Raw genomic sequence first — 23,410 nt, forward strand, 5'->3', positions numbered from 1 at the left:
TAGTATAAAATTTATTTTATAATATAAAATTTATTTTAATCTACAAATATTAATTTTGAATCATTAATATAATTTTTATAGACTGCCACACATTTATTTTATCTTACAAATACTAATTTTGAATCATTAATATAATTTTTATAGGCCGCTGCACGCGCTGCTTCTCAACTATTATATAAAAAAGAGAAAGATGGAGAGATAATAATTTATAACATTATTATTTGAACAAATGAACTAGAATGAGTAGATTGTAAATTAAGAAAAGAGGAATATAAAATAGGGATAAATATCAAATAGGTGACTCGTTTCGTCAAAATGTATCAATTGAGTCACTGATTCCCAAATTGACTCAAATGAGACACTCATTAGAAAAATTTGTATCAAAAATATCACTTTATCGTTAGTCGAAATTCTGAAAGTATTATATATTGAGTTTCGCACATTTTTTAATGAATAGTATTACATCCAAATGAAAGATTCTGAGTCCTACTATTTTCGCTAATATTTTTAGATTTTAAAATTTTATCAACTATTTATTTTAAAGTTTTTGATTGTTCAATTTGATTTAAATAAAAATAAATAGGAGATAAATTTTTGAAAATCTAAAAATATTATCTAAAATATTAGAACTCATAATCTTTCATTTTGATATAATACCATTCATAAAATTTTTTTAATATACACGTAAAATCATGAAAATCAATTATATAAATAAGAGGAAGATGGAGAGATAATAATATATATCATTATCATCATATTTAAACAAATGAACTGCAAAGAGTAGATTGTAAGTTAAGAACGAATTTTCTGTGGTATGCCCAAGCGCACACAATAATCACTAACTCCCATGAGAATTCTAAATTTTGATTGGTGGATGGATAATAAATGTAAATGCCCCCTGCATTCACATCAATTCCACCAATCAAAACAAGCCATTTTCATGAAAGTTGGTATCAATTCCACCAATCAAAACAAGTCATTTTCATGAAAGTTGGTGCTTATTATGTGCCCTTGGGCACACATGAGAAAGACCGAATTAAGAAAAGGGGAATATAAAATATTTGTCTCTCTTACGAAAAGGAGAACGGCTTGGCCAACGCGACGTCTTCAGAGTCTCCCTCCCCCTCTCTCTCTCTCTCTCACTCTCTCTCTCACAGCTTCTCTAGCATGGATCCTTACAAGGTATGATCGGTACAAACCCTGTTCGTATATCAAATCATTCTTTTTGACTTGCAATTTTTATCTTCGTTATGTATTCCTTGTTATCGTTGATGCAGCACCGGGCATCAAGTGCTTTCAACTCTCCGTACTGGACCACTAACTCTGGTGCACCCGTTTGGAACAACAACGCTTCTTTGACTCTTGGAACCAGAGGTCCCCCTTTTTTTTAATTAATTAATCAATTTTCGACTTTTTTAGACTACTAATTCATTTAGTTTTGGGGCAAGAATCGAGATTTAATAGTCTGTGCTTCTCTTTAAATTTGACTAGTTGTGTATTCTATTGTACAATTTTATTTTGAAAGTTGATATGCTGTGGGGGTGTTTTGTCTTTTTCCTTCATTTGTAAGAATGCTATGTATAGCTATTTTGTTGAGGCTGAATATCATCATACGAGAAATAATATTTTTGTTGATTAATCGACATAAGGTTGCGCAATTACATGATTTTTATTACACTAAATTGTTTTTTTGTTGCAACTGCTGAGGACTGTATGTCAAGCCCCTCCATAATGTCCAACAACACTTGTCTTCTAATGGATAGTGCTGGTTTCAAATTACTCGGCTAAATGCCAAATGATTTAGTGGGTGTTTGGCGGGCACTTATAAGCTGGGCTTCTCGGCTTATAAGTTAGAAGCACTTATTCGTACCGTTTGTGTAAAAAGTTAAGAAGCACTTATAAAAAGCTAGGAATGCTAGCTTTTGTTTCAGGGTTTCCACTTATTTCCCAAACACTTTAATCACTTATAAGTCTTATTTTGCTTCTAACTTCTACTCCACTTATTTATTTTAAGCAAGAAGCACTTAATTTAAGCTCACCCACTGGTCGAATGTTTCCAAATATATGAATCCGGTCACATGACAAACTTTTGTTTTTTTTAACAGGTCCAATTCTCCTTGAGGATTATCATTTGGTGGAGAAACTTGCTAATTTTGACAGGGAGCGCATCCCTGAGCGTGTTGTCCATGCAAGGGGTGCCAGTGCCAAAGGGTTCTTTGAGGTCACCCATGATATTTCTCAACTCACTTGCGCTGATTTCCTTAGAGCCCCAGGAGTTCAGACACCTGTAATTGTTCGATTCTCCACTGTCATCCATGAGCGTGGAAGCCCTGAAACTATCAGGGATCCTCGAGGTTTCGCTGTGAAGTTCTACACTAGAGAGGTAATCGGAACATATAGTCACTAGTATGCAAAGCCCTATGAAATTTGATACTTACTAGTAGCATATCATCCGATTCATCATAAAACATGGCATTCAGTATTACATCACTCATTAAATTTGTGTACATGATTGAACCAGAAATTGTAATGATTTTGTGTAATCTGACCTACCTTACTCTGAGAGGGTTATTACATTTTGGTTTGCTGCAGCTTAGGAAGTTTACCAACTGCGTTTATACATCAGTAGCAACATCTGTTTAAGTTTCACATTGTTCAAGTGATGGATGGTAGTACATCCTATAGATAGGGCTATAATTGTACAAAATCCTCAACTGGCACTGTTGGAGCTTTTCTTGAATAATTTAAACGACAAAAAAAATGCACGGGATTATTTACATTTTACTTTTCTGCACAGGGTAATTTTGATTTAGTGGGAAACAACTTTCCTGTATTCTTTGTGCGGGATGGAATGAAATTCCCAGACATGGTTCATGCTCTAAAACCTAATCCAAAGTCTCACATTCAAGAGAACTGGAGAATCTTGGACTTCTTTTCCCACCACCCAGAGAGTTTGCACATGTTTACCTTCCTCTTAGATGATATTGGCATTCCTCAAGATTACAGGCACATGGATGGTTCTGGTGTTAACACTTACACATTGATTAACAAGGCTGGGAAAGCACATTATGTGAAATTTCACTGGAGACCGACCTGTGGAGTGAAGTCCTTGTTGGAAGATGAAGCCATCAAGATTGGGGGAGCTAATCACAGCCATGCCACCCAAGATTTATATGATTCAATTGCAGCTGGGAACTATCCCGAATGGAAACTGTTTATCCAGATCATAGACCCTGATCGTGAGGACAGATTTGACTTCGACCCCCTTGATGTTACGAAGACCTGGCCTGAGGACATCTTGCCCCTGCAGCCAGTGGGTCGCTTGGTGTTAAATAAGAATATTGACAACTTTTTTGCTGAAAATGAACAACTTGCTTTTTGCCCAGCTATTATTGTTCCTGGTGTTTACTATTCAGACGATAAGCTGCTCCAGACTCGGATATTCTCTTATGCTGATACCCAAAGGCACCGTCTTGGACCAAACTATTTACAGCTTCCAGCCAATGCTCCTAAGACTACGCATCACAACAATCACCATGATGGTTTAATGAATTTTATGCACAGGGATGAGGAGGTACTGTACTTTCCCTACTTCTCTTCTTATCAAAAATTATAAAGATCTTTTTTTAAATGTATATGATATCGTTCTTTGCAACTAACCCTGCTTGTCATATCTTTAATAATATCATACAGGTCAATTACTTTCCTTCAAGGTTTGATCCTGTGCGTCATGCAGAGAGGCACCCAATTCCTCCTCCTATCTTGACTGGAAAGCGTGACAGGGTGAGTTTGTAGTATTTCTATGTGTCTGCAACTTCCAAAAGTTAGATATGATTAAAAATTGAAGTATTAAATCAACTGAAACTACAGAAATAGCTAAACAACGCAGATAGTTGTAAACTTGCATATCCTGAATATATTTTAATTTTTGTGCATCTGCAGTGCATGATTGAGAAAGAAAACAACTTTAAGCAACCAGGAGAGAGATACCGTTCTTTTCCCCCAGAGAGGTATGTATGTTTTTGGTTGCATGATGAATAAAGTATACTTAGTTCCTTGTTCCAAAATTTGATGTACATTTTTTATGCAGTTAAAGAAAATAAGCTTTTGACTAATATAGTTGTCCTGTTTTAGTATGAAATGTTCTCGAAGACCACATCCTTTTAAGGGATGGTCATGTAGGCAATATTCTATTTCTATTACGTGACTTGTCTTCATATAATTTACAGGCAAGAACGTTTTATTTCTCGTCTTGTTGATGCGCTATCTGATCCTCGTGTTACCCATGAGATCCGCAGCATATGGATCTCCTACTGGGGTTTGGTATGGTTCTGTACACCCTGATTTGAGAAAAAATGGAGTACTTCCAACATACTAAAGAGTAAGTAATGTGAACATTTCTAATGTTGTGGTATGTGGTGCAGGCTGACAAGTCTCTTGGCCAGAAGCTAGCTTCTCGCCTCAATGTGAAGCCAAGCATATGAAGTTTGTGCTGGAGAAACCAAATGTCGAAGTGTGATCAAGAGTAGTTTAGAAGTAGCACACACAATATGTCGTAAAGTATAAATTAATTGGGGGACTCATGAATACTTTGGTCATGTTGTATCCCTTGACAAGCTTGCACCAATCTGTTGAGTTTTTGTAAACTATATGTTTCTGAACTTAGTAATGTACCAAAGTAAACTCATATGTGCTATTGCTCTGACTATTTGATTATCTATCTGTCCTTTTTGTCCGTGATAAGGAGGTAACATTTGATCACTCCAGTTGAATAACTTGAGTGCTATGAAACAATACGTATAACGTATCAGGCATCCTCTCACTGGCAAGTAGGGTGGGAAAGTGGATTTTCTCTCTACTCGTAGATGCCTCAGATGGATTCAGAGGATGGTAAGATTAATCCAAACTGACCGTAAAAGTGGGGTGTGCATCCGGTTTGGTTTACCGAAATAGAACCGATTAACCGAAAATATTTCGGTTTGATTAACCATATTTTATAATTTGGTTCGGTATTCGGTAGACTTTTTTTAAAATTTCAGTTATTTGGTTTTTAACCACGGTTAACCAAGTAACCGAATTTATATTATATTATAGATAATAGTAATAATAATATATTTACATTATATGATTTTTATTTAATATTATAAATAAATAGTTACATATTAATATAAATTGCTGGTGGCATGCGCTGCTATGCAGGAACGAGGAAGAGGCCAGTCAGTAAGGTTCGAAAGGGAGATGTAAATGCTTGTTTTGGTCACAAATCTACTGATGGGTGATAATTAGACGGACTATTAAAACTATTTAGTGTTACTTATTAAACATTTAATCGTATAAAATATTTTGAACTTGTAATATTAAACATCTAAACATGTTTAATGAAATTTCGGTTTTTAATTTCGGTTTTCGGTATTAACCGAAAAAAAGAGTTCAGTTTCGATTTTAACCGAGTAAAGTTCGTTTCGGTATTGGTAGGGTTTTTTTACAATTTTCGATTTCAGTTAACCGAAAAAAAATTCTGTTTCGATTTCGATTAACCGAATGCACATCACTACGTAAAATCACATGAGATTCGTGGATTGCTTATGGATGACACTTTGCTTAGGTAGGAATTGTGACGATCCTAACAAGTCACACAACAAGGAAGCAAAGATAGATGTAATAAGATGAAACAAAGTTAGATATAATAAAATTTGGAATAGTTAATTTTGGTTTGTAATAATTTTCAGATTTGTATACAATCGTTCGTACTCATACCAGTCTTTTCGGGGGTTGAGCACGTCACATATATTGGTTTAAAATTTAGGTGTTATCTTGATTGATTGAAAATAAAATTATAATTCATTATTTAGTTAAACGTTGGTTAAACTTTTTCAAAAAAGAAACTCAATGAATATGGTCTAAAAGATATTATTAAATTATTCAATTTGCATATGTTAAATTTTTGAGCGTTTGCTACTTTTCTAGAGACTTATTTGCATTTTGCATCCCTTTTATTTGGACTAAAAGCAAAATGAATAACGTAATTTTATAAAATTCAGTTTGCATCTATATACTTTCCCTCTCGTAACAGATTACACCTCTTTCATCTATTTTGACATGTACCATTAGTCAAACGAGAATAAATTCGTAATTTTCATTTGCGTAATTGCGTTCTTGAGAATAAAATCAAATTTCAACATTTTATTTAAATCCAATCTTCAAGTAGTATGAGTAATCAAATTGAATCTTAGGCCCATATTGTCCGTATCCAATCTTCAAACATGTTATGTTTAGTTGTTAAAAACTAGAAAAATGATATAATTTATATTTTTATTTATTAAAAAAATTAAAAAAGGATATTAATTTTTAAATAAATAAATTATATTATTCTAAATAAATATATCTGACTCTGAAATTATATAATATCTTAAAAATCATATATAAAATTTGTCACATTTATTTTCATTTCATATCCAGATCAAATCTAAATTGATAAAATAATTCAGTTAGTTTCTTCTATTTTCACATTTTTATTTTTGAATTCTATTCCGTTTATGCGGAAAAACCAAACGAACCAAAGACTGATAATAGACTCAAAAAAACAGTTGATTATACAGAGCACAATATTTATCCGACAAATAACCCAAAAAGCGCTATATATACCTTTCGGTGTATACAAACCAAGCAAAGCAAAAACAGCAGCGCATCACACAATTCACAACTCACCATTTGAATTCGGCAGCAGATCTGCGATGGACGAGAAGCTGTTACAGAGATTGGAGTCTGCGGTGGCGCGGCTGGAGTTGCTCTCGAGTGGCAGCGGCGGCGGTGGAGATGCAGCGGCGGCGATTGATCCATCGGTGATTGCATTCGATGAATTCATGGAGCAATATGTAGGTAGGCTTATGAGTGCTGCCAAGAAGATCGGGGGACAAGTTGAAGATGTGACTAAGCTTCTTCAACAAGCCTTTTCTGTTCAAAAGGAACTTCTCATTCAAATCAAGCAATCTCAGGTCACTCTTTACCATTCCTTTTTGTTTTCTTTTTGTTATTTACTTAAAAGTAGCTTATCACCTAATTAAAAGGAGAAAATCACTTGATATGTTTTATCTGATATATGGATTTATACAACTGTCTGTCTACATAGATAGAGGTGATTTCATCTTGTTCCATGGTTATTTATAAATAATGTCTTAATTTATTATTTGGATATCGCCTTGTTCGGTGTTGCTGTTTTTTCTATAATATGTCATTTCATGTATATTTCTCTAGCTTGGCTGCTGCTTAATCAGTTCTCCATGAAATAACGATAAATCTATGTATGTTATTATCACTATGTGTGATTGGTTGACACATAAATTTTTCTCTCTTTCTTTGCTTTCTAGCACAGAACATTTGGTGAAACATGTCCACAATTTTGAAGATGTTAAAATGTGTTATTATAATAGTCAAGGAAGATGAGTTATCTTCCTATGAAAACGAACTCGGATTATTCAAATGGCAACCTAGCGTGTCCCACTCAGAAATATGGCTGGGTTAGTGAAGGGTTTTCCACAGTAAAATATATACTCAAAGTGACTGTTTTGTGAAGTCTGGACAAAGCTGTGAAATGTTATGGAAGAAGATTTAGGCATTAATATGCAAAAGCTGGTAGTATGGTATAGATAATCATTTATTGCGTTTCTTTTATTACTAAAGCTAAACATATGTTTCGGAGTTTGTCGCTTATTTTGGTTGATATGTTGTTATCTTTATCAAGGTTAAAATTATTGAGACTGTTCTTACCTGCGACCAAAGACTTTTTTCGTGGATTGGAGAAAAAATTGGGGAGGGAAGATTTATGAGTTCTGTATAGTTGAGTTGAAATTAATGATAATCCCTCCTCATTAATTGTAGTAATGAGAGATGCGTTCTGATGTTTGATAAGCCGAACTTTTAACGGTTTTAATTAGGATACTTACATGTGTTTATTTTTTGGCTGATCTGATGATGTACACAATATTCATAATCGCAATGCGTGGTGCAGAAACCTGACATGGCAGGATTAGTTGAGTTTCTTAAACCGTTGAATGAAGTGATAATAAAAGCAAATGCAATGACAGAAGGAAGGCGATCAGATGTCTTTAATCACTTGAAGAGTGTGGCGGACAGTATATCGGCACTTGCATGGATAGCATACACAGGGAAAGATTGCGGTGAGAAAAAACAATTATTTTTTCAGCCTAAATCTGTAATGTGGTCATTTCTTCCTTTCTCATTATGAATCTCTCCTTTTATATAGGCATGAGCATGCCTATTGCACATGTGGAAGAAAGTTGGCAAATGGCGGAATTTTATAACAACAAGGTGCAGATCTTATACTGACTCTCATGATTGTCAACCTGATTATTGGTTCTGTTATCTGTTTCTGCCTATGAATAAATTGATTTTGGTAACAATTAGAAAATGTCTTCCTCTTGGGGAACAATGCTGAGCACTTTACATGATTAATAATTGATAAATTCACATACTCAATAGATGGGGTGAGATTCTGTTTTAGCTACTCCACAGGACAATATCTATGACGTACAGCCTGTTTATATGTTTTGGAAGCTAAAAGCAATTTTCGGTGTTATTTATTAAGCCTTTCATCTGTTTGCCCAATTAACAAGCAAGTGGTTTCCTACTCTAGCATAATTACCCCCCCCAAAAAAAAAAAAAAAATTGTATGGTCATATGTATTCAACTCGGTAGACATGGTCATTTCACAAGTTAATCAGGTGTTTAATGCCTGTATTTCTGTATTGCATTGTTCAAGGTTCTCGTTGAGTACAGAAACAAAGACCCAACCCATGTGGAGTGGGCAAAAGCTTTGAAGGAGCTCTATGTACCAGGTTTGAGGGATTTTGTGAAGGCACAGTACCCTCTAGGTCCTGTTTGGAGTGCCACAGGGAAAACAGTTGCTAGTGCTACACCCAAAGCTCCTACAACTAGAGCTCCTGCTCCTCCACCTCCTCCCCCTGCTTCTCTCTTCACTTCCGAAGCTCCTCAGCCTTCTTCATCTCGACCAAAGGTGGGGATGTCTGCTGTTTTTCAAGAGATCAGTTCTGGGAAGCCTGTGACTTCTGGTAAGTTTCATCTTTCCATTGTTGCTTGCTTTCATAGATACTATTTGCTAAGAACATTTTTTTAAATTTTAATATTATGATAATCTGACTCTTTGCTCTTCAGGATTAAGAAAGGTAACAGATGATATGAAGACAAAGAACCGCGCAGATAGAGCTGGTGTTGTTGCTGCTAATGAAAAAAGCAGCCACGCTACCTCATCTTCCTTCTCCAAAACTGCACCTCCCAAGTTGGAGCTCCAAATGGGTCGCAAGTGAGTACTGATTCATTTTTATAATTCAGTCTGTAACTTAAATAAAAGGTCTGGGTGGTGAATTACGCTGCATAATTGGCAGGTGGGTTGTAGAGTACCAGATTGGTAAGAAGAATTTAGTAATTGATGACTGTGACGCAAAGCAAACTGTATATATCTTCGGATGCAAAGATTCTGTTCTCCAGATACAAGGTCTAGATCTCTTGTCAGAGACATTTATATGTGCCTCAAAATTAAAACCTGCTTTCAAATAGTCCACTTGGCTGATATTTAGGATATCATGATTAGCTTATGTTTCCGGTGACGATATGCAGGAAAGGTTAACAACATAACCATAGACAAGTGCACTAAGATGGGGGTTGTATTCAAGGTCAGTGCAATTAATATCTGAAAGTCGCAGGTTTATTGTTAATATGAAGGCTTACTTTTGTGACAATTTTGTGGCAGGATGTGGTTGCTGCTTGTGAGATTGTTAACTGCAATGGTGTTGAGGTGCAATGCCAGGTATCTCCTTTTACCAGTGTTATTATTTTATGTTGGATGTGGAATGATGAATGTTGGTTGTGGAAATTTTTTAAGGCGGACTTTTTTAATTGGTACACACAGTTACTGCATGTTGATTTAGATGTTCAAGTGACCAGAGTAGAATGGAGTAGTTGCAGTTTGCTTTGCTGCAACATTATAATGGTTTAGGTTATACTAAAACTTTTTGTCATTTGTTGGTTGCTATTTAGGGTTCAGCACCTACGATTTCAGTAGACAATACAGGAGGATGCCAATTATATCTAAGCAAAGATTCTTTGGGTGCTTCTATAACGACAGCCAAGTCGAGTGAGATTAATGTATTAGTTCCTGGTGCTGGTGCTGGCGATGACTGGGTATATTCCTTATCTTCTTTTTGTTTTCCTATAATCACACATGCCATTGGCATCTCACCCAAGTATCTCCTTGAAAAAAAGAAGGCCATAAGAAACAGATAGTGATAGGCTTTAGAGCCACAATGAATCTGTACTAAACTATAATAACCGGACATAGGGATAATTTGTAGTTTGGTTTGATATTTTGGTCATTTCTGAATTACTCTTTTCTCTGCCTTATTTTAAAAAACAAACAAAAAAATTATATAAACTATGAGACATATATACCAACATGTCTCCTGTTATTTCTAACGTGTTCCACTCCAAGACAAACATGAAACCATCATCTAATTCTTCTGAACTCTAACTTTTCTAATCCAAGACAAACATGAAACCATCATGTAATTGATCCAAGATAAATAATATCCTTTTGCTTACAAATTAAGAAATTGAAAGTATGATTTAAAATTAATCAAAAAAACATAATAAATAAATAAACCTACTCTCATTAACACATATTATTATTAGGAAAACATTTATAGATAAATGACAAAAATGTATATCGTTTCTACAACCCATTTACAATATAATAAAAACATTGTAAAAATTAAATCTCTAAGAGAAAATATAATCAATCGGTTAATAACATTTAATCAAATTTCAGTAGAGTATCGTTAAATTCCTCCTGCAAAAAAAAGAAAACGAGTGGGCATCCAACAATACTAAACCACTAATGGAAATGATGTTAAAAATTAGATTATTAATATTAATTTTTGAAGTATATATTCGCCCATGCTTCGTGCCAGTTGAAGACTATTATAAATTAATAGTAATGCTATGAGAGTTGACTTGCAAGTGAATCAACTCTAAAGTAAGATTCCTGTTAACATATTTGTTGTATTTCTTTTCAGCCTTTTTTTTAATGGTTCAAATTACTTGGTACTTTAAGTACAAAAACACTACTGAAATCTACTAAAGCAGTGATGTGCTTGTGTACTAATGATCTAGTTGTAAGCTGTACAAGATAGTGTGTTCTTGTTAGTGCTTCATGACTGAAGATAATTTTAGTTCAAAGTAGATTAATGGTTTATCCTCTCTTAACCTCTGGTAGCATGCTTTTGTTGTTGGCAAAGGAAGAGGTCCCTAATGCTACAACCATAGTATTTAGAAGTTGGTTATGGATTGATTGCATGATTGTATACCTTCTTTTTTTATTTTTTACTGATAAAAATCACAATCACTGTTTGTCTGTACTAAAGCAACCTCTGCCTAGGATTTGCAAAGACAATCTGCGAAAAGGAATGCTAGCTCAGCGCAAACTTCCATAGGTAGTTTGTGAACTAAGAAGAATAATAAAACGAATCATTAACTCTAAAACACAGGTCTGAATTGGTAAAATATCTGGACACTAAAACTATTCCAAAATAAGAAACTTGACTGTATAAACAGTAAAAAGGAGAGAAAACCTAATCCAATATAGCTCCCTTCCCGTAAAATGGCTTTGCGAAAGCCATCTCAAGCAAATGAAGTAAGAAGGTTTTAACATTTGATGGGTAATAGCCCGACGACACCTCCTTATGCCTATGTGGCAATGTTCCTGCATTAATTTTATACTGAGTACTTCACTATGTATCTTATGTCCTCTTGCGAAGTCTGGCGCTCATTTTTGTCTCTTCTACAATTATGTGTCAGATATGTTACGGCATTAACATGTGTTTGTATCAGGGGGAGCATGCTTTGCCGCAGCAGTTTGTCCATGCATACAAGGATGGCCAGTTTGTAACCACTCCTGTATCACACTCTGGCGGTTAATGGTGGCATATCACGGCTTCGGTTTTATGTTTTATATTCATTTATTTTTTTTTTCCTTTTCTCCTTTTTGGATTGCTTGAATCCCTAAAAGATTGCTTTCCCCTGCCGTTCATCTATCACGCCTTGTCACGATGATGAAGTTAAGTATTGATTCGATTTTTTTGTTTTACTAAATTGTTGTAAAAACAGAGTCTCCCCGATTTAAGAATATTTTGTCCGTTGACTGGTAAGAAGTTTTGGGTGGAATATCATCCACACGTTCAGGCATAGTTTGTGCGACTAGTGTGGTTGGAAATTTTGGGTTAAACCCTGTTCAGACAAATACTGCATATATTGTATTTCGCATCTTATGCAAACTCATGTATGATGAATGTTGGTTTATTGTTATTGTTGTTGTGGTCACATTGCTACTTGTTTATGCCGAGTTACTAATGTTAACCTATTGATCTGGGCCATTTCAAAGATTATGTTAACTGTTTTGAGAGGTTCTATGATCATGTTTAAGTTGTAGACTTGGTTAAGTTGCAGACTGGGAGACCCATTTTTTCACCATTAATTTAAATTGGTTCTGTGATTCAAATACATGTAATAAATTTTTCTGAGGAAAATGTCACAGCATTAAAATCTCTTTTTAAAACAAATCTATATAATGGTAAGATGCAACAACGAATTATATAAGCCTGTAAAATATGGTTGAGTGTACGGAATCTTGTATCTGATTGGCCATGTCGGCCGAGACAAGCATAAACCGGTGACTTTGTTCCAACTTAAATGTAAGACGAACGAACCTACGTAAACACCCTCTTATATACTTAGTACCATACATCATTGGCGGGTGTGTAGTATATAAAACACTATACTGACTATCAATTGCGAATCAACAGAGAATTTAAAAAGAAATTAGGCCAATAGTTTGTTTTTTTGGACACAAGTACATTGGGATCTAGCCACAAATACGTAGAAAGAATATACGAATGGTTGAGTACGGATGCATTATGCATAGATGTGATGAGGGCGGATCTATAATTCAAACTTTAGGGCACTTAAACAAATTTCGGAAAAACACATGACGTGTTTGGGAATATGGATTTCATTTGAAATTTTGGATTTGATCAAATAACATGTTTGAGAATTTGAATTTGTATTTCTTTTCAAATCCGCACATTCAAATATTAGTATAAATATAAGAATTTGAAATGACAACTCATATCATGTCATTTGAAATCTATCAGTTGAAATGAAATGTAAGGAGACACGTGTCCCGTGCCTCTTTCCAGATCCGTCCCTGATGCGGTGGTAACTAATAATGCATAAAAAGTCAAATGGGTTGGTCCGCATAAATATTGAGCAGAAGCAATAGCATTAATTCACATGCATTATTATTGCTAGCATCAGCTCAGGAAGAAAATGGGAATTGGGTTGAACATCAACTATCCATCACCAAAGTTGCACAAAGCAGCTGAGATCACACCAACAACCTGGAAAAAACATGCAGTCGTTTCAGCTAGTAGGACTAGTGCTTGTAATGATCAACATTGGGATTTCTGTTACGAGACACTACAAAAAGTGTCCAGAACCTTCAGTGGTGTGACTATGCAACTCTCACAACCAAAACTTCGCGATGCGGTATGTATAACATATATGTAAATTCCTGTTTGTGTTGTGGTAAAACAAGATTTATTACGAATAAATAATCTTATACGTGACCAACTCGATTTCCACGTCATTCTGTAACTATTTTTGTAGTGTGTTCTGTGCATGTAGCATTTCTCTTAATCATAAGGAGAGTTGCATATGTATATGAACATTCAAATTTCGTAAAACACTGCCATGCATGAGATACCAAGCAATTATATGGCCTACGATTTGTCAAGTCAAAAAATACCACATTTTAACGTTTGGACCAAAACTACCATTTTAATGTCTTCTTCATTATTACTCATTCGCACAGTGTATAACTAAATAAATATTAAATATTTTTTAAAAACTTTTATGCATTCTGAGGGATATCATATGTTATCCATTCTTAAAACCAAGTAAGTTTTACTCCTCTATTTTTAATATATATGACGTTTGACTTTTTGGCAAACACTTTTAAATGCTTTGATCGGATAGTTAAAAATATTATTTTTGAATTTTTCTTTTTATGAACAAAAATATGTAATCAAAATTTTAGTTCACAAAAAAAATCAATTAAAAATGATAATTTTTACTATCCGATCAACTCACCTAAAGCTACGTGCCCAAGTCAAAAGTGACATATTAAAAAACAGAGAGAGTATCATTTTTCTTAGAAATTTTTATGCATTTTAGAATATTCATTTCTCTTGATAAGTAACCGAGTAAATTTCATTTTTTATCTTCAAATTCTTATGTTACATAAAACTACTCCTTCTGTGCATATAATATAGAGTAAACCTCAAAATTGTGGCCAGAGTTTACACTGATTTTCATAAAGTTGGCCAGAGTTTCAAATTCTCAAAAAGCTGGCCAGACTTTGACCTTGATTTTTAAAAGTGTGGCTCCCGTTAAATGTCACTGACGGGAGTAACGAACAAAGGGTAAAAATGAGTTCCAAATTCTGAGAAAGGTGGCCAAACTTTGGCTCCGTTATTAAAAAATATGGCTCCCGTTAAGTGACATTTTACGGGAGCCACATTTTTGAAAAGCGAAGCCAAAATTTGGCCACTTTTTTTAAAATTTGGAACTCTGGCCAAATTTTTGAAAATTGGTGTAAACTTCGGCCACAACTCTGAAGTTTACTCTATAATACATCAGCATCAATTCAACACAACGATCAACAACATCGCAATGTTATCATCAATTATCCTCTTATTAAAGAAATATTGTAGACAACAAATATGATTAGAGTTATAATTTTCAATTGGACTGTTCAATTAAAAAGTTATTGCATGTAATTTAGAGTATGAATATCTTAATAACTTGATATATCATCTGCACATTAGGTTTGCGTTCTGTATTTGGCACTTCGAGCTGTCGACACAGTAGGTATGTTACATTTCTCGCTTACTTGACCTACATATATTTGTATACAACTCGGACTTTTTTATATCAGAAACAATCTGTTTTTGAATGTTTTGACAGAGGATGACAGTGAGGTTCCGGCAGATGTTAAAATACCCATTTTAAGGAATTTTCATCGTCATATTTATGATAGAGACTGGAAGTTTATATGTGAGTTGATTCATATATATATAATTATTCGGCTCTTCTTTTATTCACTGAATTTCAACCCTCTTATCGATTACTAGCAACCTATTTTATTAATATTGTTGTATATTTTGGGTGAAGGTGGTGCGAATGGTGATAAAGAAATAATGCAAGGGCATCATCATCTTCATTCCGCCTTTATGGATCTTGAAACCAGGTCCATTTTTCTTCATCTTTTTCTCTTCCATCTCCAGCCCCCAACAAATTAAACCTTCTAACTCAAATTTATAATATGCCTTCATGGATAATTTATGAAATTGTTATGCATTCTCACTTCTTTCAAATGAAATACTACGATAGCTATCTACAGAACGCATCTACATAAGAGTACATGTTAGCATAATTAAACATGGACTGGAATATTAGCTAAAAGATATATTTTGTATACTCAGTGTTGTGTTAAATAGTTATGGTTTGGTCTGAAGGAATGACCATGAGTTTCGAATCTTAATCCATTATTAAATTTCATTATATCCTTATATCACAAATATAAAGAGTTTAATTTAAATATTTGGTATAGTATCATTAGACAAAAATGAATTGTTAGATCTTATTATTATTTGATAAAGGGTTGAGATTACATGATAATAAAATATATTTATTGTATAATATTTAAATATAGAATACAGATTTATACACTATATCAAATATTTAAATTGTTGGGACGTTTTCTTTTCGGACATTAAGGTCTTATTGTCTAAACTTTCAGAGACATTTTCACGTCTTTTTCGGTAAATGAAAGAAACTCCTCGGAGTATTGGCGTATATCGATACGAGCAAGTGTATTTTCTGTCAAAAAAAGGTGGTTTTTGAAAAATCAATCGACGTTCGTTTTGTAAAAATGAAATAGAATTAAATTTTATAATTAGAATATGATTTGTATTTTTTATATATCTTAAATACCGCAACATAAATACAAATCATTAGATTATATTGTTTGATGAACGGTTATATTCCTAATAACATAAGATATTTATGTTAGTATTTAGATATGAAAATAATAATTTATATTTCAATGAACTAAATCAATTTGAATAAGGTTGTGTCCTAAACAAATATAAGCAGATTTTGTAGAAATTAAAAAGGAAAAGATAATGTGCATTGTCATGCAATCAAATGTTAATTTATTAATCTAAAGAATGGAAATTAGTTACATAGTTACCCGAATATATTGGTTCCTCGCTGATATATATATATATATATATATATATGTGTGTGTGTGTGTGTGTGTGGGGTGGGGGGGGGGGGCTTCTCAGTGAGGAAATTGTCAAAATGGTAACCTAGGAACTTTTTTCAAAAATACGTGGGTGGTAGCGGTTGCACTATTTGCTGGGAGTTACTTCAGTTATGTACTAGCAGTTATTGTATGTGTTCGGTAAATAACTATACTCTAAACACAAAAATATTTTTAAAGATAATTAATATTTCTATGTTCTGTAAATTTATAAAAAATATTTTTATGTTCTGTAAATTTATTTATGAACTTATGTTGTAAATTTATTTATGAACTTATGTTCTGTAAATAAATATAATATGTGTCCTGTAAATTAATTACAGCCATATTTACACATATAAATAATATTTGTAAACTAATGTTCTATAAATTAATTACAGAACACGATATTATGATTATAAATAAAAATATTTATTTATAAACTTATGTTCTGTAAATTAAATATAATATGTGTCCCGTAAATTAATTACAGTCATATTTACACATATAAATAATATTTTTAAACTAATGATTAAAATTATGATTATAAATAAAACTATTTATTTATAAACTTATGTTTAGTAAATAAGTATAATTAAAAGATAAAGAATGTTAATAATAATAAATAGAAAAATATATGTGGTATGTGTTTGAGAATAAGTAGTCACGTGGTTTGGTGTTTTAGGCTTACAGGTATACAGTTATAAAAGTTGAGCGCATGCATATTGTATGGCTGAGATATAAAGTTACCCAGTTACCCGGATAAGTGAGTTCCTCGTTGAACTATACCCCACACACACACACACACACAAATATATATATATATATATATATATATATATATATATATATATATATATATGTTTATATACAATCTCACACACACACATATATGTATGAGTCATACTCTATAGAGAACCGCCTTATATATAGTCCAGTAGATAACACCCTATATACACATACTAAATACATAGATCAATCTCATCATCCATATATATAACTAGTAATTAAAAAATAAAATTTCGTCATTTTTCCTCTTCAAAAACATTGAAACTTTATTAGAGAATCCAAACTGGTTCTACTATAGAACCACATTCATCCAACGTGATTCTACAGTAGAACCAAATTTTAAAATCAAAATTTTTGCTCAAATTGTATGTGTTAAATTGGTTGTGCATGTTATGCATGATTAGTATTCAACATTAGAATCAAATTTTATGCATAAGTATGACTAATTTTAAAATTATTAATGAGTTTTTAAAGTAGAATCAAATGGTTCTCCACGAGACTCTATATAAGATGGTTCTTCATGGAACAATGGCAAATACACACACACACATATAATTTCGATAGTTTTTGGTTTAATTATTTAGATTTCAAAATTATCCAATCTAGACGCTAATTAGAATTTTGATTTCCCTTCTCCGGTTCTAGTAACGATTTTTATAATATGTATAGATGATTTTTATTTTTCGTTATGTGTATACTTACATGAGATTTACTGTTTGTTGCTTGATTTATGTTGGAATTTTCATACACGTGAAGTAAATTACCACGTGTTTGAGAAAGAATTCATATATATATTTTTTAATGGCTACATAGGTCCCAGAAAATAATCGAGGATGCCATCTTAAATACAGGTGAAGGAATGGCAAAATTTATTCCTTCAGAGGTAATCAAATTTGAGGTCATGTTATATATATATATATGCCATTACTCAAAGAATAACATCTTTAAAAGAAGAACAAAGAAGAACACTATATGTATGTATGTATGTATGTATGTATGTATGTATGTATGTATGTATGTATGTATGTATGCATGCATGCATGTATATATATATATATATATGGATATATATATGTATGTAATCATATTGAAAGTCTTGTAGATTAAAACAATGAATGACTATGAAGACTATGCTATCCTCACAAATACCCCGTGGATATTTGGGACTTCGAAGCTCTCCCATCTCTTGGTTGGAGAAAATTTACCCCCGGATGCATTCTTCTATCAAGCCGCTTTATTACAGCAGGTATTATCACACACGTAAAAGTATGCAATTGGAATTTTATATTAATCTTAACTGTAGCTTTCAAAATTGTCATCTTGTTCATTTTCAAAATGAAGTACATTATTTTTGCGAGTCAGTTTGTTTGTGAGATCTATTACTTGATCTATTCCTGATTTCTAATACAACATATTACTATCAATTATATAAAGTGCAGAAGAGCCACAATATTCATAGCTATTATGAAGATTTAACAGATATACCTAAAAGAAAAATGTTTTGCCCTGAAGAAATTTGGAGTAAATACGTCAATAAACTGGAGGTATATATATCTAGCCTTATGTGGTTGAATTGAAAATTTTAATTAGTCACTATATGTTTACCGCTGTTAACATTTATAATTAGGACTTCTTGTCTGAAGGAAATTCAGTGAAGGCAGTGCAGTTTGTTAATGAAATGGTTACAGATGCACTACGCCATGTCGAAGATTCTCTTGAATTCTCCTCAAGAATTCAAGATCCTGGTCTTTTCCGATTTCATGCACTCCCCCGGGTATATCTCTTCATACTTATACATTGTTACAGATGAATTAAAAAAAACTATTCTGAGATTATAATATGTATATAAATAAATAAATTTACAAATTTACATTGATCAATTATTTTAATCAATATACATACATGCACATTATATATATATATATATATATATATATATATATATATATAGAGAGAGAGAGAGAGAGAGAGAGAGAGTAAAGTTTCAAGGAGTCCACCATTTTATTTTTTTATTGGAGTCCTTGGAGTACATTTATGTTCAGTAAATAAAATATCTTGTAAAACGTTTCATCTTGCAAAACATGTTTCACAAATATCATTACTTCAATACAATCTTACAAATTTCATAAATTTATAAATACAATATGTATGTTCATCGATTGATGGGAAAAATCAAAATAAAAACAAAGGGGGATTGAGATCATGTTTGAGGGTGTGTATTTTAATTGTGTATGGTGACTTCTAGAGGGCCATTATATTAGATTCTTCCAAGCGTCTATATTAAGTTTCTAATTCATATTTTAATTAGGTTTGTATTTGAGCAATTGCTCTCTCTCTCTCTCTCTCTCTCTCTCTCTCTCACACACACACACACACACATATAATCAACTATATGCATCTTGCGGTTATAATATATACGGGTCTGTTTCAAAACTAGCCTTAGTTTACAAAATCTAAAAAGCTCAAGAATTCATCAATAGTCATGACGAATGCACTAAAACAGTATTGGAATTCATTAGATTTATAATAGGCTTTTACTTAATCTCATGTTGTTATTAGTAATTACTATCAAGTTTTTAGGATTTGTAACATATGAATGCAATCCATAATACATCTATGATCTTTTTATAGATTCTTTCTATGGCAAGTGTTACTTCATGTTATAACAACGTTGAAGTATTCCGAAAGGACATGAGAGAAAATCTAGGTAAGTTCCAACTATTTATTTATAAGATACTTTTTAATTCTATATTATCAAATAATTTGTAAAATATATACAATCAGTCTATTTGAATTGAAACAGGATTTTTTTCAAAAATAATCAAGTTACTCAAGAAATATTCAAATATACATTGCAACTTCATATGAAATCTCATATCAACCTTTGTTGTAAAAACTGCAACCGAGAAAATAATTGTTTTTAAACTACATTGTAACCTCATATGCAACGTTGAACGTATTTTTGATTAATTTTTTTATGAAAACATAGGTATATTTGAAGTCCTTTTAAATAAATTAGTGTTTTTGATAAATTGTGCGCTTATTTATAATTTATTACACGTTTAATTTCCATTTTTCATACACAGGTGTTAGGACAAAACTATTGCACAATACAAGATCAATGGCAGATGTTTATAGCTTTTACTATAATATTTCTTGCACTCTGCAGTCTAAGGTATATTACCATTTTGATTAGACCTGACAAGTCTTATCATTTATAGTCTTTAACTTGATGTTTTTGTTAATTTTTTAATATTACTTGAATGATGGTAGTGATTCGTAGAATAAATATTATAATTACTTGTATAAATGTGTTTTCCCAAATTGAAGAGGTCTGTTGTGTTATATATAGTTATGGCAATTTAAGTTTATAGTACAACTTTTTCTTCGATTGATGAATCTTTCTGCATTGAACTTTAAATATTATTCCAGATTACAACTTAGAGCATCTCCAACGGTGGTGCCTAAAAAATGATTAGCAAAATTGTACATTTAAGACATTGTGTAAAATTTGTCGAATCTGTAAAACCCTGTGCTCCGATGGGATTGACTAAATTGATGGACTAAATTTGAAAAATGGTATGTTATTATTATTTCAAGTTGTATAAAAAAAATATATTATAATATGATAATATATAGATGATGTAAAATCATACTATTGGTTTCTAGAGATTGGGCATATATAACCCATATGAAATGGTTGGCTATATTTTTTGCTAAGGGAAATGTCTCTTTCGAGTGCCTCTTTTTTTTACATGTTATATGTATTTTCAATTCATGGCATGACACCTAGACTGTTTGATAAGGCTTTTTCAAGTGTTGGAGATGCTCTTACATGACATATTATTATAAAATTTTATATACCTAAATCTTTAGATCTGACATATATAGTGTTATATTTTAGCATTATATGGATAACAAAATATCTTATTATAATATAAGTAAGATTTATACAATATGTTGAGGAAGTCTTGCACTAACACAAACTAATCATCAATCACATCTTAATATGAAATAAGGATAAAGTTATTTTTATATATGTATATATTTATTTATTATCTAGTATCCATTTACTTACATGTATAATGATTAATCGTCAATGTAGGTGGACAATGATGACCCTCATGCAACAGAAACTAAGAGCATACTTGAATCAATCAAGCAAAAATGCACGGAATCTGAAAATGTACTCTATATATAGGTTAACTTTAGCTCTAAACATGAATGCCTATTTCTCAATTTTAGTACTTCATCAGACTTTCTTTAGTCCATTCTTCTTTCTTTCATGTATAGTAAGAATATCAGTCGCTGGTCTTTTTAGATGATTTCACATGTTATTATGAACTCCGCGAATATTTATGATATATATATATATATATATATATATATGTATGTGTGTGTGTGTGTGTGTGTGTAAGTAGAGAGTATTTCATATGTTATTCCACTCAGTAGGCTTCTTTGCTACCTAGTGAGCAAGAATGATCCTAGTGAGCAAGAATGATCTTAAGGTTGCTGGAACTTCTTTTTGTGGTATGAAAGGGCCATTCTCTAGCAAATCAGGATAGAGTTGGTTTGAGGCATTGATGAACAACATTACCTTCTTTTTTCAGATATTGTAGTTTTTCTTATAAGATATCGAGATCTTGATACTGCTTGACTTCTGCATACTTGTCATGATCTTAGATGTTTTTACAATGACTTTGTGAACCAACCTGACCTTCGTTCTGATACCGGTTGTTGTTCCCTGAATGTATTGCATGGGGGGAAGTTGAATGCAATACTGATAATTTCAAATCTTAATTTAACAATGTATGCAAGATTCAATCTTATTAGTTTACTCAAGATATAAAACATTGTAATGACACAAGATGTTTACTTTACAAAATATATATACTTTTTATTTTGTGGTGTTGCTACAACCTCAAGAAAATGAATTATCTCAAGTTTCAGTTCTGCCAAGAGCTACAAGATATTCTCTATGACCGATACTACAAAATGAGAGATATTTTCCTGTTTGACTAGAAATTCAAAACATCATTATCATCACCGGTTCTTGAAACTGATGGCAAATTTTGTTTTGCATCTTCTTACAAATTACAGCCCTTGTGATTTTCCTAATTTGCTAATGATACCGACTTTACAGTGCATAAGAAACAACTTGAAAACATTCTATTTGGATCTTAACCAATTCTAGTAGATGGAGACTTGTCATACTCTTGAATTGGTAATCTTTGTCTTGTTAGCTCTCAAGCTTCCGTCGTAGTCTTTGCAGGTGTCCTAACAAAACAAACTTCAAAAATGAAGTACTATTTTCTTTTTTATTCCTGCTATGTTTCCCAACAATGTTCACGTCCATGGAAAAATAAAAACATCGTGTAAGCATAATGTATATATAAAAACATGGATACTGGTACTTGACATACATATGCCAAGGACCTTTTAAGCAACCCATGATCTCTTGGCCGTTCAGGATTATAACCTACATCCAGCGCTTAAAAAGCGCTGGACGAGGCCTGTCCGCACTTTTTAACCGCTAGACAGGTTGTTTAACCCTGTCAGACGGTTAAAAAGCGCTGGATGCATTAAACTTTTGACATAATCCTAGTCGCTGGATATTGATCCAATGACCAGAAAATAGTGTGTTGATTAAGAGGACCTGTCATACATATGCTAGGCACCTGGACCCTGAAAATATTCATTGCATATACAAATACAAAGCTTTACAATTATTCTAAAACGACAAATGTATGGGGTATTTTAATTGAAATTTTGAAGGATTTTCCTTTCATTTATGAAATTCGAGGGTATTTAATTTGGATTATAAAAAATGTATCAGGATCTTAGGGTATTCAATTAGAATTTTATATCATGCTACAAAGTTAGGTGGTATTCAATCAGGATTTTACGTTATGGTTTAAAATCTGATGATATTCAATTGTTATTATTTAAAATCCATTAAAATCTGATGCATTTAGATACTGTTGGACTTTTTTGGACTTCATATAATGATGAATTTTGCGGGATTTTTTAGTGTATTTTAGTATATTTGAAATCCCTCCAATATCCGTGAGATTTTAAAGAATTGTGTTTCAATCCTAAAGACTCTTATTAATTTTGTGACATTTTTATCAAGAATCTGCATAAAATCAAAATATGTTACAATATATT

General features: G+C 32.5%; 4 protein-coding genes across 4 annotated transcripts; all 4 read left to right on the forward strand.

Moving 5' to 3' along the window:
• The first annotated feature begins 1,030 nt into the window (after window positions 1-1,030).
• On the forward strand, window positions 1,031-4,687 carry LOC108192997 (catalase). The gene is made up of 8 exons (XM_017359554.2): window positions 1,031-1,182; window positions 1,278-1,374; window positions 2,106-2,383; window positions 2,798-3,574; window positions 3,694-3,783; window positions 3,943-4,010; window positions 4,230-4,323; window positions 4,425-4,687. Exons 1-8 carry the CDS (start codon window positions 1,168-1,170, stop codon window positions 4,482-4,484), a joined length of 1,479 nt encoding a protein of 492 aa, XP_017215043.1. The 5' UTR covers window positions 1,031-1,167; the 3' UTR covers window positions 4,485-4,687.
• A 1,910-nt stretch (window positions 4,688-6,597) lies between these two features.
• Window positions 6,598-12,411, forward strand: LOC108227594 (cyclase-associated protein 1). Its single transcript, XM_017402830.2, has 10 exons — window positions 6,598-6,995; window positions 8,009-8,177; window positions 8,264-8,328; window positions 8,780-9,089; window positions 9,193-9,340; window positions 9,423-9,532; window positions 9,655-9,710; window positions 9,788-9,844; window positions 10,075-10,218; window positions 11,923-12,411. The coding sequence occupies exons 1-10, from the start codon at window positions 6,735-6,737 to the stop codon at window positions 12,007-12,009; spliced, it is 1,407 nt and encodes a 468-aa protein (XP_017258319.1). The 5' UTR covers window positions 6,598-6,734; the 3' UTR covers window positions 12,010-12,411.
• A 989-nt stretch (window positions 12,412-13,400) lies between these two features.
• On the forward strand, window positions 13,401-18,581 carry LOC135147162 (squalene synthase 1-like). The gene is made up of 7 exons (XM_064080012.1): window positions 13,401-13,635; window positions 14,976-15,018; window positions 15,115-15,204; window positions 15,322-15,397; window positions 18,056-18,125; window positions 18,345-18,488; window positions 18,546-18,581. The coding sequence occupies exons 1-7, from the start codon at window positions 13,417-13,419 to the stop codon at window positions 18,579-18,581; spliced, it is 678 nt and encodes a 225-aa protein (XP_063936082.1). The 5' UTR covers window positions 13,401-13,416.
• A 157-nt stretch (window positions 18,582-18,738) lies between these two features.
• LOC108225682 (squalene synthase 2-like) lies at window positions 18,739-21,588 on the forward strand. Its single transcript, XM_064080013.1, has 5 exons — window positions 18,739-18,786; window positions 18,870-19,016; window positions 19,874-19,949; window positions 20,329-20,417; window positions 21,348-21,588. Exons 1-5 carry the CDS (start codon window positions 18,739-18,741, stop codon window positions 21,441-21,443), a joined length of 456 nt encoding a protein of 151 aa, XP_063936083.1. The 3' UTR covers window positions 21,444-21,588.
• The last annotated feature ends 1,822 nt before the right edge of the window (window positions 21,589-23,410 follow it).

The sequence above is a fragment of the Daucus carota genome, chromosome 6 (assembly GCF_001625215.2).
Source record: "Daucus carota subsp. sativus chromosome 6, DH1 v3.0, whole genome shotgun sequence".
Taxonomy (NCBI): Eukaryota; Viridiplantae; Streptophyta; class Magnoliopsida; order Apiales; family Apiaceae; genus Daucus; species Daucus carota.

Coding starts and splice junctions, on each gene's coding strand:
- LOC108192997 (XM_017359554.2), top strand. Junction 1,375..2,105: donor TTTGACTCTTGGAACCAGAG/GTCCCCCTTTTT, acceptor TTTTTTTAACAG/GTCCAATTCTCCTTGAGGAT. Junction 4,324..4,424: donor GGATCTCCTACTGGGGTTTG/GTATGGTTCTGT, acceptor TATGTGGTGCAG/GCTGACAAGTCTCTTGGCCA.
- LOC108227594 (XM_017402830.2), top strand. CDS start 6,735: ATGGACGAGAAGCTGTTACAGAGATTGGAGTCTGCGGTGGCGCGGCTG. Junction 9,090..9,192: donor TGGGAAGCCTGTGACTTCTG/GTAAGTTTCATC, acceptor TTTGCTCTTCAG/GATTAAGAAAGGTAACAGAT. Junction 9,711..9,787: donor AGATGGGGGTTGTATTCAAG/GTCAGTGCAATT, acceptor ATTTTGTGGCAG/GATGTGGTTGCTGCTTGTGA.
- LOC135147162 (XM_064080012.1), top strand. CDS start 13,417: ATGGGAATTGGGTTGAACATCAACTATCCATCACCAAAGTTGCACAAA. Junction 15,019..15,114: donor TCGAGCTGTCGACACAGTAG/GTATGTTACATT, acceptor ATGTTTTGACAG/AGGATGACAGTGAGGTTCCG. Junction 18,489..18,545: donor AAGCCGCTTTATTACAGCAG/GTATTATCACAC, acceptor TCTTAACTGTAG/CTTTCAAAATTGTCATCTTG.
- LOC108225682 (XM_064080013.1), top strand. CDS start 18,739: ATGTTTTGCCCTGAAGAAATTTGGAGTAAATACGTCAATAAACTGGAG. Junction 18,787..18,869: donor AATACGTCAATAAACTGGAG/GTATATATATCT, acceptor ATTTATAATTAG/GACTTCTTGTCTGAAGGAAA. Junction 19,017..19,873: donor GATTTCATGCACTCCCCCGG/GTATATCTCTTC, acceptor ATCTTTTTATAG/ATTCTTTCTATGGCAAGTGT.